Below are 18,238 nucleotides of genomic sequence, written 5' to 3' on the forward strand. Positions count from 1 at the left end.
GTCCCTTCTTTGATTGGTGACATGGAATATTCACACTTTGCAAGAGCACAGCTATCGATGGGCAGAGCGGGGTCTCTCCCATGGAGATCCAGGGCATCCTGCGGCAGCCATGGGCTCCTAACAGCTCTGCCCCATGCAGGAGAACTGAGGCCCCGGCCACAGAATCCCACCCCAGAATCTGCTTGAGGGTCCCCTGGCTAAAGAAGCCAGGAAGGGCAAAGCACAGCTCCGTGCGCTCTGGGGTCTGCAGGCCTCCCTCCACCTGCTCCTGTCCTGGTGCCCTCTGCACTCCCACCCTCTCCCTACCCGCTCCTCGATCCTCCTGCCTTGGACTCCCAGGCCTGGGGACTGGCTTAGGGATGAAAACTGGTAAGAGATCCACAGTTCACTGTCTACAATCCAAAAATCCCACTAGCCCAACGAGAATTCACTTGATGGCCAAGCCCTGGCCTGCGCGAGGGCTAAGTGCAGCTGTGCATGTCCCCTCGCCAAGGGAAGCGGCAGCCTCACGCCTGTTAAGGCTCTGGGTGTGCACCAGACCCGCGGGGCTGCACAGCTAGCCCGGTCTCTCTCACTGTGACAAGCCAGCATCCTGACACGCTGCTGGCCTTGAGTTTCAGAAAGGAAAGGAGAGCTGTGTGTGCCACGAGGGCAGCTCTGGGCCACCAATGCCCGAGAACAGAGCCGCATGCAGCCAGGGAGGCAGGAGGGAGCAGCTTTCCCACGTTCTTTCATTTCTCTGTGGTTTAAAACTACACATGGACAACTCGGGCTGGGACATACACCCCCAGGACCACTCTCTCCACACCCGGGTACAGCGGCCAGGCTGGCGGCTTATGCAGAACAGTCACCTGCTCAATTACTAGACAGCTTCCCTCGTAATAAAAAGTCACAAAGTTGTGGGGAAAGTAAAGCTCACGATGCCCTTCCAATTAAAACAATCATCACAAACCACCTATTTTCTCTGTAGTAAGTTAATGTAGCACTTTCGCCCGTACACGGGACGTTGGCGAGTGCTTCCCAGCCAGCTCCTCGCATGTGCCACTGACCCGCCTGGGCACAGGGAGAGGCGGGCACTGGTGCTCCCACCTGTCCTGTCTCTGTTGAGGGTCCTGAGCCTCCGGGAGCAGCGAGGAGAGCGGCTGGCCTGGGCCCCCACCAGTGCTCCCTGCCCACACCATAAGGCCCCCAGCTTTAGGTCCCACAGGCGAACGTCACCACCCTCCCCGCTCCAGCCTCCTCGTAGAGACAAGGGCTGTTTCAGAATGTAAGGATTCCACTCTGGGAAGAGGCAAAGCCACACCAAGGAACGAGACCCGGCTCTCATTGGCAACAGCCACGCAAATGGGGTCCAGGTGTGTATACGCTTTGGGGTGGTTAGATCAGGATCTGCCAGGTCAATGCAGAGAAGACTCCCCACACCCAAAGACCACTTGACACCTGCCGGACAACAGTCGCAGAGCACACACCAAGGGGAAAGGCTGCACTGCACCATCTCCAGACTTGTGGGGACATGAACCTCTGTTCTGCGAGTGACTTTCAGGGATGAAAAGGTAAGAAGATTAAAGCCTCTGTGCTGGATACCAATAATGCTAGCGGGTCCATCCCACATGCTTCGATAACGGGAGACACAAGACAGGACAGGTGGGGGAGACCACCTGGTCCACGCTATCCTCTTCCTGCAGAGCAGGCAGTGCCACAACACTCCTGGGCCCCACGTGCTGAAGGTCTGGCCAGGGACTGAGGTCCAGGCAGAGGCTCATGAGCCCAAGGAACAGCCACCACATCATCCCCAGCCAGGAAGAAAAACTGCTATGTGCCAAGGACAAAAGGAGCCGGATCCCTGAATAGCCTGGCAGAGCAGAGCCTGCGCCCTGCCTCCTTCCCTCCCGCCCTCTTGGATCATGACACCAACAAAAAACAAACTTTTATTGTAGAAAGCCAGGAAAATACTGGGCTTTTTGTTACAGCAGCTAGCCAACCCTAATTCAGGAAGGAAATCACTTTTGCTACATTTATATATAAAAGTTCACCTCGTGTATCCAATTAAGTTCTATCACTCAAAATGGCATAGAAATTCTGCACCACACTGCAGAGCAAAGAGCAGCAGATCACGGCTCTCAACAACTCCAGACAGCAACTGCACCAGGAGAGAGACTGTGCAGCATTTCTGTTGAGAGATTTATCCAGGGAGCGTTCAGACCTCTGCCTTCACCTTGCCCTGCAATTAGAACTGCAGCCCTGACCCGACCTCAGAGCTAGTGTTAGAATTCTAGGGAGCTGTCAATCTTCACTCCTCCTGCAGCAGGCAGAGGCTTCAGAAGCAACAGGCTGCCACTTACAAGCCATCGGCAAAGGATGGGCTCAGCTCTGATCGGGCTCAGACCGGGGGCCAGGTGTGTGCTGGGTCACCTCTCTTAATCCTCAGAACTGCCCACAGAGGTTGGAACTGTCACCAGTTTTACAGGGGATAAAATGGCTTAAAGTTAATAACTTGCCCCAGGTCACTTGGCTAATAAGAGATGAAGTCGGAATCAGAACTCGGATCTCTCAACTCCAAAACCGAGACCTTTTGACAGAACAAACCATATGCTAAGAGAAAGCACCTTTGTCCCCTCAAGGCACCCAAATGAAAAATTTAACAAGCTGACAGACATCAGCTGGGGTGAAACCATCTGCCTTTTGAAGGCAGGGTATGCCTTGTGGGTGCCCAGCTCCCCTCCCACAGGCAAGAGTGGATGCCTGCCAGCCATGACAACAGCGCCTGAAAGGATCAACAAGCCCTGCGTCATTTGTCACAAGCCAGGCTCCTCCCCTGTCCCCTTAACTCCCCAAATTCAGGTGTTCTTATGACTGTTCCAGGCCACTAAGGGCATACACAGTGTGACAGGGAGAGGAGCCAGCCCCCTGCAGCCCCACGCTGACAGAGCCCCTGAGTGGCAGGGCGGCCCCAGAGGTCAGGAGGCATGCCACACGGGCTCCTAGGGCCACCCTGCCAGCACTGGTGGATGGGCTCCCAGAATCCGAGGGAGCCCGGCCACCCCCCCATGCTACAAAAACAGAAAAGCCAAGAAAGTGGAAATGAACCCAAGCTGGGCTTGTCAACAAGGGGCACTGGGTGCAGCTAAAGCACAGACAGGGGCCGTTCCTACGGCGCCAGCGGGCAGCCGGAGAGACGCACACTTCCTCTTGGCTCTCAGACTACCTGGCCGTATTGTCCTGTCACCAACTTGATAACAAGGAGTCTCCAGGTCTGAACACAGAAACAAATCAGACTCGAGTAAAGGAGTGGCTTAGACTGGGAGCCGCGCTCCTTAGCCCCCAGGGTCCCCAAGGAAGAACAAAACCCAGACTAGCCCAGACGGAGGGCGTCTTCAGACGAAAACCCTTCTGTCATGCCCTGTCTCCGCTGAGCGTGAGCCCCAGACCCCATGCTGGCTTGCAGTCTCTCAAAGGGGTCCTCAAAGGGTGGTCAAGTTCAAATGAGGTCTTCAAGGTGGCGCCTAACCCAATACCACCAGTGTCCTGGTACGGAAAGCAGGGCAGGGCCAGATACTCACAGCAGGAGGCAGGGGAGATGGCCCTCTGGTAGCCAGCAGCAAGAATGCCCCACCATCCCACCGTCGTTCACGCCCCACCAACGTGTATGGTGATGGCGGCCCGCAGACGGACACACCTTTGCACACTGACTGTAATGGCAGTCCTCTCCTTCCCAAGTGCCTCCCCTACATTCATGAAGCCACCTCACACACAATGCCATGGCTAGTTGTGTCCTGGCAGTCCCAGGCTGCCCTAGGAACACCAGTTCCTGGACCCTCCCATCCACCCTCCCGTCAACCCCCCCATTGGCAAGCCAAGCATTCCACTCCCTTTGGGAAGAGGTGGAAACTAGGCCAGAGAGCTTCAAAGACTAGCCCAATTCAGGTGACACCCAGACTCTGGCCTCTCCCTGGCCACCTCCCAGCTGGCTTCCTCCCTCCAGCCCTCCCCCATACCCTGAGGCCATCTGAAAGGCACAGGTGATGGGTTGGAGGTGGTGTGAAGAGAGCTGGCCCTGCCCACTCTGCCTCCCCTCTGGCCTCCTCAACCTGGATGCAGAGCCCTTCCCCAAGGAAGGACAAGACCCCACCAGGTGGCCTCCAGAGAACGGCACTGAGCAAAAAGCCAGTCCCCGAGGTGGCACGCTGCGTAACTCCATTAACAGGCTTTCCTGAAATGACTAAGTATAGAAACAGAGAAGAGATTTGGGGAGGGGTGCGTAGGGAGGTGGGCGCAGTCACGAAAGGGTAGCGTGAGGGTCCTGGGACACAAGGGTCTGTACATTAACCGAACTTGTTGGAAATTCATAATGGGTACATGGCTCCAACGTTCTTACAACTGCATGTGGTGCTAGGAGCTTGGAAATACAAGCTTAATAAAAGGAAAAGAAGGAGAGAGGGTGGGTGGGTAGGCACACACGGGCTCCAACGCTGCTGCACAGGCCAAAGAGGCAATCTTGCTCTTCCTTCCACTGCCGGAACCCAGAGGTGACATGTAAAAAAAGAAGGACTGGCACACCCTAAGACAATCCTGATCAGATACCCAGGATCCTGGAAAAACACTGATACAACAATAAATTTAAAACTTTTATGTTTCCAGACTAAAATCAAGTTTGTGGAAATAGGACATGCCTTAATTTGATTTCTCTGAAACTCTAGTGAATGGAGATGCCTGCATATCAATTTGTTTATGATCAAATCTAATTTCTCTCCCAAAGTAGCAGCTTGCTTGCTACTCTAGATAACAGAAACAATCTCTCTGGCACTTCCAAATTTCCTCTGGCATTACACTATCCCTAACAACGATCAGTGATCATCACTCAGCCACCGTGACTACAGACACATCATGCTCCCCACACAGAGCAGACAGACGTGACTTCCCCCGAATCCAGGGGCAAAACACACATAAGGATATCAACTTTCGAAGGAAATCACTTTACCAGCCACTGTGATGGCTAAATCCAAACAGGAAGTCACTGGCTACTATAATGCTAAACTCTGTGCTTTATTAAATTTTAAAAAATAGTGAAAGTATTGCTTTCGTTGAGTAGTTGGCACATCTCAAGCCCGGGCTCTGCCACCCTGTCTCACTTGAGTCCTCCCCAGTCTGGAGTAGGCAGACTTAGATCCACTTCACAGATGAGCAACCGCAGGTGAAGGAAAGGCGAACAATTTGCTCCGAGGCTGCAGAATGAGTAAATGCCAGGGCTTCACCATGACTGTGGTACTGAGGCCCTGTCCCCTGCTGGAGAGCTTACTTGGAAGAGCCAGATGACAAACACTGGGCTCATTATCTCCAATCAACCTAATAACGGAGCTCAAGGGCAGCAGGAGATCCTACCCAGGCTGCCCTCCTCCCTTCTGCCTGTCTTCCGCTGCTGCCTTACAAAGTACCACATGCTGAGCAGCCCAATATCACACTTCCACAGGTCAGATGCCCAGGAGCTCAGGCTCCGGGTCCCAAATCCAGGCACTGGCCAGCAGCTCTTATCAGGAGGCACTGGGAGGATTTTATTCCCAAGCTCATTCAAGGTGCTGGCCGAATCCATTCTTTGTGATTGGACTGAGGTCCCATTTCCTGGCTGGTCGTCAGCCAGGGGTCACCCCCAGCTCCTGAGGCTTCCTTCTGGTCCTTGCAACTGCCCCCTCCAAGGCATCCCATGTAGCAATCCTCCACTCACTCCCTCTCCATGACCACCCAGCCAAGGACCCTGGGGCTTCTCAAGAGCCAGGATGGTCTCTCCCCATCCAAGGCTGAAACCTCGATCACATCTACAGAGACCATTTTGCCATGGATCAGATCATATTGAGGGTCTAGAAGTTGCGGACATCTGTAGAGCCATTATCCTGCCTTCCATACCCTCTCTGTGCTCAGGTGTACCTCCAGTACATGCTTTATCTATTCATTTAATCCAAGGAAGAGGATTCAGGAGAACTTCATCTTACTGGTATCAGAACATGCAACCCTGCTGAGCTGCGAGGTGATGGAAAATCCATCATCTGGCCCATCTCTCAGTGTGACAGCTGCGACAAGGTTTATGCTTGCATTAATAAGCCAGGTCCCTAAACATGGCCGGCCACACTCAGACCCAAGGTGGAGGAGGGGCAGAGTCAGCAGGTAAGTTTCAGCCCCCTGTGGGATAAGTCCGCCCAGCGTTTCTTGCTGGAGCCACAAATCTGGACTTTTTTCTCAATTTTACAAAACAAATAAATAACTGAAGTGTCTCATTTGCAAACAATGCTCCTACCAGATTCCAAGTACTTGCAAACAATGAGCTGTGATTCATGTTTCCAAATGAGATGGAGTTTTATCATTTTCTTTTCCCTCGTGATTCATTCATGGGCCAAGTGGCCTAAGTGGAAGCATGGCCCACCCACCAGAGCCCCAGGAGGGAAACACAGCCCTGTTGTTAGGCTCCCAAAAAGAAATGCAGAGGTGGCTAACTCATTCTCCCTTAGACAGAAACAGCCATCACCTACTGAGAACAGATCCCTGCATCTCAGGGCCAACACCCTTCCCACCTGCACCTGTCTTGAAAACCAACACGTGAACTCCCATGCAAGAGGGAGCCTGGAAAGCAGGATCCGGGATGCCATCCGTCCATGGGCTCAGCTCCCACCCTCCCCGACAGGCGCTGATCCTAAAAGTCTTCCAGAGGCTGACTTGTTACTCCCAACCAGCTCAGCTGTGGCCCCACTCTGGTGAAGGGGAACACAAACCCACCCTCTCCTCCACTGGACAGTCATTCACATTCCTTGCTAGAATTTCCGGGCAACATCTCATATATTTTTCTCTTGGGGAACTTTCCAATGCAGGGTTTTCTTAAAATCAAGGTGTGAGCGAGAGGTGTGATGTTAGAAGCCTCAACCCCAAGTGCTGGAGGATCTTCTGGAAGGCATGTGACTTAACTGGGAAGGGCACAGCCAGGTTCTGGTCCACTGCTGGTCTAATCCGGGAGTGCTCCCCTGGGTCTTCTCTAGATGGTCAAGACACACTACCGGGTGCTCACCAACACCACCCAGGTTGCCCCCAGAGATCACAGAGAATATCAAGGTCTCTTTCAAAATGTGATGTCCCAAAGAGAAGGCCCTGCCTGCCCCATGAGCTCAGGACATGGTGGCAGATGGAGCACAGCAGGAGTTGAGTGTGAACACCCAGGGACTAGGGTTCCAGTCCAGAACCTGTGGAGTACTGGTGGTGTAAGGCAGGGCAAGCAATCCCCAAAGCAGGACTGTCACCACACCCTGAAGCTCTCTCAGTTGGACTCTCCATCTCAAACCTCCTCCCTTATATGCAGTCTGAGAGGGCCCAGGTTGCTGGATACACTCTTGGTCCTTGCAGAACCCTAGCTCCTGCGCCCCCCTTCGGACGACTGTGCCTCAGTTCTGAAGCAAGGAGACCGCACAAACAGCAAATGCAGAGCAAGCTGCCAGTGGGCCCAGAGGGGACAAAGGTCTTCCCAGGACTGTTCCATGGCCAAGCCTAGGGTCACCTAACAGAAACACCTGGAGTTCACAGACAGGAGCAAGCCCTGAGGTCGAGAGCAGAGGAGCAAGGGTGGGTGGGAAGAGTTGAAGCAGCCCTGCAGAGGGTGGGCAGAGGCTCCCGGGGCAGAGCTGCTGTGACAGGGCACCTCGGAGGGCACCCTGGACCAAAGGGAAGCTCCCAAGGGCCTGCATGTCAGGCCCATGTGGCCGGATGAGGGAGCTGGGTAAGGACCCTGCGGGTGGTGTGGCAGGAGGCAAGGGAGACTGCAAGATCCCGGGATCCCTGGGAGCCGGGCGAGGCGCTGCACGAGGGGGCGAGCCGTGAGCGGGCAGGAACCCGCAGGCCTCGGCAGGCCTGGGGCAGCGCGGCGCGCAGGGCGCGGAGCAGCAGGCTGAGGGGTCGGTTTGTTTTGCCACCGGGAAAGGCGCGCTCTCAGGAATGTGTACTCGGGTCGCAACACAAACTTGCAACCCGATTCCCTCCATCCGCCTCAGGAAACGACAAAGAGGAGCGGGGCAGGACCAGGTCCCCGCTCTCGCGAACCGGTCTCCAGCCCGAGGGTCGCCCCCTGGCCGGGGCAGGACCACCCAACGGCACGCAGGGGCGATCCGCCAGCGCGGGCGGCGCGGCCCCTCCCCGCTGGGGAAGAAAAGTCTAAGTTTCGAGCGCTGAGACCTGAATCTGCCCATCGCGAGCCCCAGACGCCCAAGTCCGCCAAAGAGGCGGAAAAGCACGAAAACAATGACCCCGGTTCCCCGCGCGGGCCCAGCGCAGCGGAGCGGCGCGCCCACCCCCGCCCTGCGCGCCCCGGCGGACGGTCGCGGACCGGGGGCGCGGGCCGGGGCGCGGGCGGGACGCCCCGGGAGCGCCGCCTCCGCCCCGCCGCGGCCGGCAACAGGCTCCGCGGCGCCACCCGTCCGCCCGCCCGCCCACCGCGGCCGGGAAGGGGACGCGGGCCGGCGCTGCTCACCCACGCCGTATTTCTCCTCCCGCTTGGTGGGCACCCAGCGCGTCATGGTGCCGCGCGCCCCGCGCCCTCCGGAGCCGCCGCCGCTCGCGCAGGAAACTCCGCGCCTAGGCCGCCATTTTCCATCCCTTCGAGCCGCGACAGGATGGGGAGGAAAAAGTTTGCGGCGGAGGCGGTGTCATGTGGGACGGGGCGGGCGGAGCGTCGCGGGCCGGATGGGAAAGGCCGGGAGCGCTGGCGAGAGGCGGGACGGCCGCGGGCTGCGCGCCCGCCCCGCTGGCCCCGATCGCCCGCCTGGCCGGGCCCGCAGCCCCCGGTCCGCAGCCCCCAGCCCGTGGCCGCCGCGTGGAGTATATGGGGCCCCGCGGGTGGCGAAGTCCCCGCAGCCCTCTGGCCCATCTCGTCCATGACAGGGGCGCGCCCTCGGGAGTGGGGGGCAAGCCTGCGGGGCACTGCGCGGCCGGGCCAGTCTGGGGCTGTGCTGGCCTTGGTGGAGAGCCCAGCGGCAGAACCCGGGAGGGCCTTCTGGAGCACGGGGTCCATTCATTCACGGGACTAGCGTGAAGTGAACGCCTGCTTCTGTGTCCAGTGCTAGGAACTGCCTCTGTATCCAGTGCTAGGAACGCCAGGCCGGCCAGCGACCAGGTCAGTGAGTGGGCAAGGACCTCCCAGGGAAGGAAGAGGGTGCTTCAAGCTCGGGCTTGAGCCCTGAATGAGGGGAGCAAGCCACCCGGAGGCCTCAGCCGCCCCCCACCCCACCCCCAGGCCTGCTGAAGTGCCAAGAGAGGAAGTGGGACGACAGCCAAGCCCAAGGGCAGCAGGAGCCCCAGGATCCTCACGTCTTCGCTGCAGGAGAGCTGTCCTGGTGTTCCCCACGCCGAAGTGGACGCCTTCCAATCTCCAGGGAAAATGTTTACACACACCTATTTATTTTCACCAAAACCATAAAGAATTGGTTAAAGCCAGGCTGGGGCTGTAGCTCAGCGGTAGAGCACTTGCTTCGCAGGTGTGAGACCCTGGGTCCGACCCTCAGCACCACTAAAAGATAAATAAATAAATATTTAAAAAGAAAGAGAAGAATAGGTTAAAGCCAAGAAAAAGAGGAAGGCGGTGGCCTGCGTGAAGGGCCTGGTGGGATGGGGTAGCCTGGTTTTGTGGAGAATTCAAGGGTGCCCTCTCCACCATGCCCCCAGGAATCAGTGACAAGGCACAGCCTCCAGGGATTGAGGAACAGGGTGGATGAAAGGCTCCCTGGGTGGGGACTGGTGGCAGAGATGCCAGGGTGGGGAGTCAGCTGGCCACCTGAGCCAGAGCAGTCAGCAGTCCACCCAGAATGCAGCTCAAAACATCTGGAATGGCCAGGAACCTTTGCCTGAGAAGGAACTTGCCGTCTGCAAGAGGAGGATGTGGGAAGTGAGAGTTCTGGTAACTCAGCCACAGATTCGTAGAAAGCTCAGGCCTGTTTTACTGATAAGCAACTTAACTCTGGCAGAGGGAAGCAGCCAGGGCTCACATGCCACTCAGTGTCACTCATCTACTTTGGGCCTTCTCTGGAAATCAGAGACTCAGGCGCTCAGACCCTGGGGGAGTAACCCAGTGACTCCAACCTTGGAAGGAGAAGCAGCTGTGAAGGTGCTAGACAGGAGAAGCAGATGCTCCCAGATGAATGGCACAGTGGCCTGACTTGCTTTTGATCAGGAAAGGCTTCCCTGAGCGCAGACTGAAGATAAACCAAAACCAGCTAGGTGAACTGGAGGAGGAACCACATGTGCAAAGACCCTGGGGTGGGAAGACACACAAAGCCTTCAAGGAACTGAAACGCCGGTATGGATGAACATGGGGAACAACAGGAAACAACAGTGAGCTGGAGAGGGAGAGAACTTCTCTGTCTTACTAGGAGTTTGGAATTCTGCAGAGATAACCAGGAGGACAGATTTCAGTGACAATTCATATTCTCTTCTATGCCTCCTTTCAGTTCTGGAACACGGCGTGTTGTCATGAAAGACCTGAGACTCACGCTCTGGGGAGGCCAGCCTTGCCGAGGCCTCCTGTTTCTGGCCATCTCCTGATTCTAAACCTGAGGTGCTCATTCTCTTACATCTCCTACACATAGACCAGGAGCAGTCACACCAGCTTCACAATCACCGAGGACCTCAGAGGGCATGGCTGCATGTCGGCAGCCTACCTAGGGCCGTCTCCGTCGCCTGACACTCCCTCCGGGTCAAGAAAGGGCTCACATTTCTCAACAGTTGCTACTTTCACTCTGATATAAATACATTTATAAGTCAGGATTTTTTTAAATTTTTTAATATTTACTTTTTAGTTTTTGGTGGACACAGCATCTTTCTTTGTATGTGGTTCTGAGGATCGAACATGGGCCGCACGCATGCCAGGCGAGCGCGCTACCACTTGAGCCAAATCCCCAGCCCCTATAAATCAGGATTTTAAAACTCGAGGTGACCGTGGACCATGTAGGTGAGACAGCGTGTTCTGGTCCCACGATGGCCGTGTGTGCCCAGGTATGGCTGAGAAGTGGTGCCTGCCGCTGCAGCCCAGAAGCTCTGAGGAGATCCACTGGTGTCCCCTGCCTGGCCTGGGCAGTGTCTCATCTTGCAGCTCTAAACTTGGGTCTGTGATTCTGACTCCTTGCCCTGTGGTTGTATGAGGCCAGGACTGGCCCACCAGTTGTGGCCAGTGGGCATTCTGAACCTCTGGGTTGACCTGACCAGGGTGCAGGTCTCAAGCACACCTGCTCGGCACTGCGCCTATGCCAGCTGCCTCCAAGGACCTCAAGTCTCCTAGAACCAGAGAGAGCCAGTCTGGATCTTGTGCAACACAGACCACCCGAGAATGCTGGGGCTAGCATGGCCCAGTCCTAACCATCAGTGTAAATTCATATTAGTGACCCCTAAGAATGTACGGCAGAATCAATCATGTTACAATATTATTGTAGTTTTAAATCTTGACAGGTTTTTACTTGAAATATTTTTGCACATTCACCATGTGCAAACTCAGGAGGTAAATGGAGCAAAAGCTTCTCCTGGTGAAATAACCAGCACCAGGATTCAGGGGCCCTGCTGAGGGAGCAGATGAGAACCGGTCAGGGTGTGAGGATTTTGTGCACAGAGGAGCAGATTGCTCGTCATCTGGTATCTGCCCCTTGACCCAGGGGCAGAGCTGGGCATCATATCAGACGAGCAGACCTGGGGTCACAATGCCCAGTGTCACACAGCTCAGAGGTGTATAATCCTGATTTCAGACTTGACTTCCAGTATCAGAAATAGAGGAGAAAGAAAGGAGTTAAGAGATGCCAGGAGGGACCGGTCAGTGGGAAGGTGGGATCCCATCAGACCCTGCCCTGGGCTTTTCAAGAAGTCAGTATTATGGGGCATGGGGTAGCCAGGGAAGAACTGCTGTGGGTTCTAAAGGACAAAAGAAACAGGGTAAGGTTGGAATGCACTGTTTCGGGGCTGTGTTGTAGCTCAGCCCTTGCCTCGCCTGCACAAAGCCCTAAGTTCCGTTCCCAGCCTTGCAAAAGAAACAGTCTTCAGCCCTGGACTGGAGCTGCTTCTACTGATCAATTCTAAAAGGTGTTGTGGACAGGAGGGAATTTGAACTATGGACCAGGTTTTGATTGTATTCGTTATTTATTTCGTCAGGTGTGAAATCATGGTATTGTTGTGGTTAGATGGAGAAGGTCCTTATGTTTCAGTAACAGGCCCGAGCATTTAGAAGTGAACTGTATCGCGGTTGTCATCTACTTTGAAGTACAAGAAGAGGGAAAAGTGTTCACTGCAGGTGATGGTCTTTGAGTGTGTCATCTCTACTTCTTCTTTGTCTGCCATTGTTTATAAAGTCAGGGCGAAGCGGGAAAGAAGCTTGAGATTAACGCCTGGCCAGGAAGTCGGCTGCTGGACTGGCCTCATGTCCAGGGCCCCAGCTTTGCTCCGCACCCAGGTGCGTGCTCAGCATTCTCTGCCATTATTACGGCAGGGCCCGGGCATCCAACACCAGCCGGTTCCGTGGAGCTGCTCCATGGGGGACACTGTGTGCTGTGCCAGTGTGCCTTGGGGGCCAACGTGACAGTGAATATAAATGCAGACCAAGCCGTCCCTGCTGCCAGCACACAGAGCAATGAGCCTGGAGCTGGGGCCAGGCAGCTTGCAAGAGAAGTCCCTGGAATTGAAGCTTCTGAATCTCGGTTGTGAGCCTCGGCCCTGGGCCTCCGGGCCCTTGACTGTGCTGGGGAGGGCCCAGCATGTGAGCATGACCTTGATAGCTGCCCGATTCTGGGAAAGCTCCCTGGACACTCTGCCCTCGTTTTTAACATAGCGTGACTGCTAGGGGCTAATGTGAGGATCTTATGAAATGATGTCAGCAGGACTTGGCCCAGGGACCCCAGGTTTTCCATTTTGGACATCGGGTGGTGCAGGACTTCAATCCCCAAAAGGAGGGGAGCAGGAGGTGCACCCGCAGCTGCCCAGCTTGCTCCGTGGAGGCAGTGTCTGGGCTGCAGCCCGGGACAGGCAGCAGTTGAACCCTGGGTCTCCCAGTCAAGAGGTATGGAGTGCAGAGAAGCTGGGCCACTGGGAGGTGCAGGCCAGAGTCCCAGGATGGGGAGCTGCCACAGGGCCTGGAATCTCAAAGATTCTGAGGAAGAGGGACAGGTGTGCACAGTGAAGCTCCTGAGGCCCGCAGCCACAGGGACACCAGAGGAGCCGGCCAGAACAGCTCCCGGGGCCCCAGCAGTAGTTTGGGTTCCCCACGGTCCCTGTGGGAAGACCTCCTCATCCACGGGGTGTCAGGCAAGTTCTTTGAAGGGTGACACCTTCCCAGCAAGGCTGAGGTGCCCGAAACCCAGAGCTGCTCTGGGAAATAATAAAACTTAGAAGAAAACCCCAAGAGAAGGAAGCTGAGCCCAAGGAACTTCACTGCCTGGTGGAACAAAGTCCAGGCTGTCAAAGAGCACAGTGGAATCCAGCACCGGGCAACCTCAAGTTCAGAGTGTCCAGCGTCCCGTCGAAAGTCGCCAGCCACGTGAAGACGCAGAAAGTCCAGCCCTCGACCAGTCAGTAGACACAGTCCTGCGAGGGACAGGGCGAGCGAAAGTAGCGTCAGACATACGCTGTCTGTGCCCCAAAGATACAGGAAATGAGGGGCATAGTGAGGAAAGACGTGGAAAGAAGTCACACCCCCTGCTCATAAGTAGGGACTGCTGTCCTGGGGTTGGGAGAGGACCTCGAGGGCCCTGTTCCAGCCACCGCCTGGCCTCAGCTTAGCTCCTTCCCTTCCAGCCTAGAGGAGGTGCCTCCTGTCTCACTGTTCGGGTCATCAGCCCCGTGAAGAGGCGGTCGGGCTACGATGGGTGTCCATCACCTGCTGTGTTTGCCCCCCAGCCATCCATCCCTGGGTACACCATCCTGATTGTCCTTTGGGGCCCCACTGTTGTGGCCTGCACATGGAACCCGCACTCCCCATACCTCAGGAAGGACTGCAGCAGGAGGTAGGCTTAGGTACAGTGTGGTCGTCAGCATGAGCCCTCATCCAGTATCACCCACAGAAGGAAATGTGGATCCACAGGAGGGCACCAGGGGAGTGGGCAGATCAGACACCCCAGGAAGACACGGGCTGCAAACCAGGGGCAAGGTCCCAGAGGGTGGGACCTGGCGGCCACTCCCCTCGGACCCAGCCCCCAGAGCTGGGAGAAACAGTGCGTCATCTGCCAGGCAAGCCTTCCTGCCCAGGCTGTTTCATCCTGCAGCTCCGGCCAACTGACAGGCCACCTCCGACTCCTGGTCAACAAAGCTGGGGGCAGCCCCCTCCCTACCACCCTCTTGCCCAGTGCGGAACTCAGTGCTGGCGTCCATTGGCCTCCGTTCAGTGCTGCTCTTGGACCTGGAGGAAAGAGAGACTCTCTTCCCATGGCCTTTCAGTTTCAGGAGCCACAGAGGATGACCTTTCCTCTTAGGGCAGCTTGAGCTATGTAAGAATGACACTGTAAGATGACAGGGCCTGGGGCCAAACAGGGCAGCTGCAGGTGGAGTCGCCTGCTGAACTCTTCCTCTGTCGCTTCCTCCTGGGAGAGCACAGCAGCCTCTTGGAGCCTCACAGCTTGACCCTCCTGCCCAAAGGAGCCCTTTGACACACCCAGATCTCAGCCAGTGCACCCAGTGGATCTGCCAGTAGCAGGGCCCAGTGGACAGACTCGGGGACGTCGACCAAGAGCTCCACCCCACTCACCCACACCCGGCCTCTCCCAGGCAGGACTGCGGGCAGACAGTGTCCAGGAGCAGGAGGAGGGCATCCCGGCTGGGGGACACAGGGAGAAAGGACAAGACATGACAGCTGGAGGCCAAGATGAAGCCTGAGGGTGACATTCCAGGCAAAGGGGACCCCATGAGAAGGGGTCCAGGCTGGCCAAGTGCTCAGTGTCCAGGACTGAAAGGGGGTGGCTGGGGAGTGAACAGCAGGATGGGGGCCAGAGTGGAGGGCCAGGCCTTGGGAGCTCACCCGGCGGCAGTGGGCAGGTGGGCTGTGGAGAGGAGCAACTGGACTCCGGACATGAGCGGGAGGAAGGAAGAGGGAGAGTGTGGGACTCCTGTAGCCTGTGACCTTCCCAGATTAGAAGCACGCAGAGAGATGGCTGATTCAGCCAGCTCGCGCCACCCATAGTGCTCCTGGTCATCCCTCCCACCCGCTCCCACTCACCACCCACAGCATAGGCACCCCAGCCCCTCCACAAACGCGCATCTGCTGGTGCCCTGGCCACACCCAAGCCAAAGCCCTTCCTGGGCTGGTAGGACGATCTGCCCTACCTTTCTCCCTCCAGAAAAACTAGCCTTTCACTAGCCCAGGTCAAAGGGCAGCCGGGGCAATGTTTCCTCCCTCTGTAGTGTGCACGGAAAACTTCCTTCTGGAATAGGCTCACCTGGCTGGATCCCATAATGACTCACGAGCCCCCTGGGCTAGGGGTGGGGGGAGACTCCTGCATTTTACCTACAGAGTCCGGCCCTTGGGGCTAGCAAGGCTGAGATGAGAACAGTAATAATACGGGCAGCCCTTGCGGAACGCGTGTATTATCTCATTAAATTACAGCCTCCTGATTGCAGGTAAGTGAGGGGGAGCTTTTAGTGCTGTGTCTCCAGGGCAGCAGGAGTGCAATAAAGGGTAGTGTTACTGCTGTCGGCCAGCAGGAGCTCAGTGGCCGTCCACTGACATGAGTGGACAAGTGAGGCGACTTGAGCAACTCGGCCTCCTTCCGGGGGATGCAGGGGCCATGCATGGCACGGGCTGCAAGCGAGTCCCAGGCTCACGGCCCTGCTCTGGGAACCCGCTGACCTGGCTATGAAGGGTGCCTCTGAGGGACGTGGAGGACACTGCCAGTCTCAACCTGGTTTTCCAACTGCTCAAGTCACCTGACACTCAGTGCAGAAGGAGGCTCACCCAGGGCCCTTTCTCCTGCAGGGACAAGCCTGCAGGCCTCTGCCGGAATCCGTGCTGGAATCCTTGTGGAATGGTGCAGGCGGCGAGCTGCAGGCAGGCCAGCACACTGTCCCCGCCTGACCAGCATTAGGCAATGAGGAAGTCACTTTTGGGTAGGCCAGTGGCACACTCTGCCTGAGGCAGGGCCCCGGAGCTCATGGGCACAGCTCAGGCAGTGCCCTGGGTGTTCACTGTGAGCCGGGCACCATGCCTGCCTTGTGTCCCGCCCCCAGGAGCTGGCTGTCTGCAGGGAAGGACAGAATCAGAAACAGCGGCTGGGGGGGGGGGGTGTCCAGGTGGCATCCCTAGGGCTGGGGCACGTGTCGGGAAACAGCCCTCTCCCACTGCCCCAGGACTTCTGCCTTGTTAATACCACTTGGGCTCTTATTTGCTTAAGGTTTTTTTAAAAAAAAAAAAAAAGAAACTGGGAAAAAGTTGGTTTTTTTGAAAAAGAAGCTGAATTATAATTAAAAAGCAACTAAAAATAAAGTCCTTAGAAAGAAGGGTCTGTCCATGTGCCTGTTTGAAATCCCCTCCTGTCCCACACTCTGGGCTCCGCCATCTCTGCAGGGCCTTCAGAGAGAGGGGCAGGACTGAGGGGCCAGGGGCACAGCGGGCAGCTTCTGGAGGAGAGGGTGGTTTGGGGAAAGGACTGCAGGAAGGAAGGAATGGAGTAGAGGGAGGCACGTGGCAGAAAGCAGGGCCTGCTGTGGTCTGCATGGTCCCGAGTTCATGAACTAGAAACTCGACCCCCACATCTACACGCTGATGGTACATGGAGGTGGGTCCTTTGGGACATTGGGGTTAGATGAGGTCATGAGGCTGGTGCCTCCTGATGGCATTGGTGGCCTTAGGAGAAGAGGAAGAGACCTGAGCTAACACACCTATGTCACCCTGTGCTGCCCTCTGCCGTGTTATGAAGGAGCCAAAAGCCCTCGCCAGAGGCTGAGCAGACTCCAGCATCACACTCTTGGACATTCCAGTCTTAGAAATTATGAAACAAAGAAACCTTTATTCTTTATAAATTACCTGATTCCAGGGCATTCTGTTCTAGCAGCAGAAAATGGACTAAGAGAGATATAGACTGGGCAATGGGGCTGCCTGTGCCTGCATGTGTGCATGTGTCTACGTATGTGTTCCCTGTGGGTCCCTGCAGGCCTGCATCCCTAGAGGGGGTTGATCACAGAGTCGGGGGTGGAAGCACACTTCCTGAAACACCAGGGGCCAGGCTAAGCCATCCAGGCTCTGTCTTGTGAGCAGGCCTGGCCAGGGGAGTTCTCAGAAGAAGTGGTGCACTTGGTAAGATGGAGGGAGCAAGCTCGTTCTGCATTAGAGGGAGAAGGGAGCCACCATGGCAGTGTCCAGCAGCCTTCCCTCCAAGAGACCAGGTCAGCCTCCGTGCGGTTCCAGAGCTCTGGAGAGGTAGAGAAACAGCTCCGGGATCTCCTGGCTCCTGCCCTGACCTGTCTGCAGGTGGGAGACTGGCCCTCCTGCAGGACTCGCCTCCCTCCTGGGTGTGCACCGGGGGATCCTTCAAGCATCTCCACGTCCCACCTGCACTTGCTATGATTTGTACAGAGACCCCCATCCAGGCGGACACCTGAAGAACTTGCAGTGCTTCCTGACCTCTGACTCCCTGGTTTTGAGACTGTTACAAAATTAAAATTTCAGGTAGTTTCAATGGTAAACTAACGTCCATATGCATAGAATTCCCATCCCGGATGGATCCAGTTTTAAAGGGATCTTCATTTTCTGAAGTTCATTCATTTTTTTTTCCTTTGATCAGTGGAGTAAGACAGTTTTAAGAAACAGATGCTCCTGGTGTACTTGAGAAATCCTTGGCTTCTTTCAGCGAGTAAAAATAGTAGTGGAGAAGTTCCACACAACAGCACCGCTGGAATCCCATTTCCTGGAGGCTGTGAAATCTGCCGCTCCGGGCCCTCCCGCTATGGGAAAAGAGAGTGAGGGACCGACTGGACAGGGATGCTCGGAGGGCCAGCGTGGCCCCCACCCTGCTCACTGAGCTGAAGCCACCATGGCCCAGGTGACATCAGCAGCTGTGGGGCTCCTTGGGCCGGTGGGATGGAAGCCTGGCCCGAGTCCCCCGTGACACCTGGCAAACCTGTGGCATGAGGGTTGAGCTGTTGACCGGATTGTTTCCCACCTATTTCCCATGCTGCATTCAGAGCAGGGTCCAGGCCTGTCCTCAGTCTTTCCTCCCCCAGGAGCTCCGCCCACAGGCCGGATGCAGAGTGTGCCCAC

At 56.3% G+C, this 18,238-nt stretch overlaps 1 protein-coding gene and 1 long non-coding RNA gene across 6 annotated transcripts in view; one reads left to right on the forward strand and one right to left on the reverse strand.

Annotated features, from left to right (window-relative positions):
- Dock1 (dedicator of cytokinesis 1) overlaps positions 1–8,688 on the reverse strand; it is a 461,323-nt gene extending 452,635 nt beyond the window's left edge. For 3 of the 5 annotated variants that reach the window (XM_078024305.1, XM_078024303.1, XM_078024295.1), the window contains exon 1: positions 8,498–8,687. In XM_078024305.1, coding sequence (XP_077880431.1) covers positions 8,498–8,543 — 46 coding nt within the window. In that variant the 5' untranslated portion in view covers positions 8,544–8,687. Of the gene's footprint in view, positions 1–8,497 lie in introns of all 5 variants that reach the window. The other 2 variants (XR_013427043.1, XM_078024310.1) reach the window with 2 other exon arrangements.
- On the forward strand, positions 8,633–16,479 carry LOC144367553 (uncharacterized). Its single transcript, XR_013427056.1, has 2 exons — positions 8,633–9,139; positions 9,260–16,479. It is a non-coding gene; the product is annotated as an uncharacterized LOC144367553 (long non-coding RNA).
- Positions 16,480–18,238: the final 1,759 nt, after the last annotated feature.

This window comes from Ictidomys tridecemlineatus, chromosome 1 (assembly GCF_052094955.1).
Source record: "Ictidomys tridecemlineatus isolate mIctTri1 chromosome 1, mIctTri1.hap1, whole genome shotgun sequence".
Classification (NCBI taxonomy): domain Eukaryota; kingdom Metazoa; phylum Chordata; class Mammalia; order Rodentia; family Sciuridae; genus Ictidomys; species Ictidomys tridecemlineatus.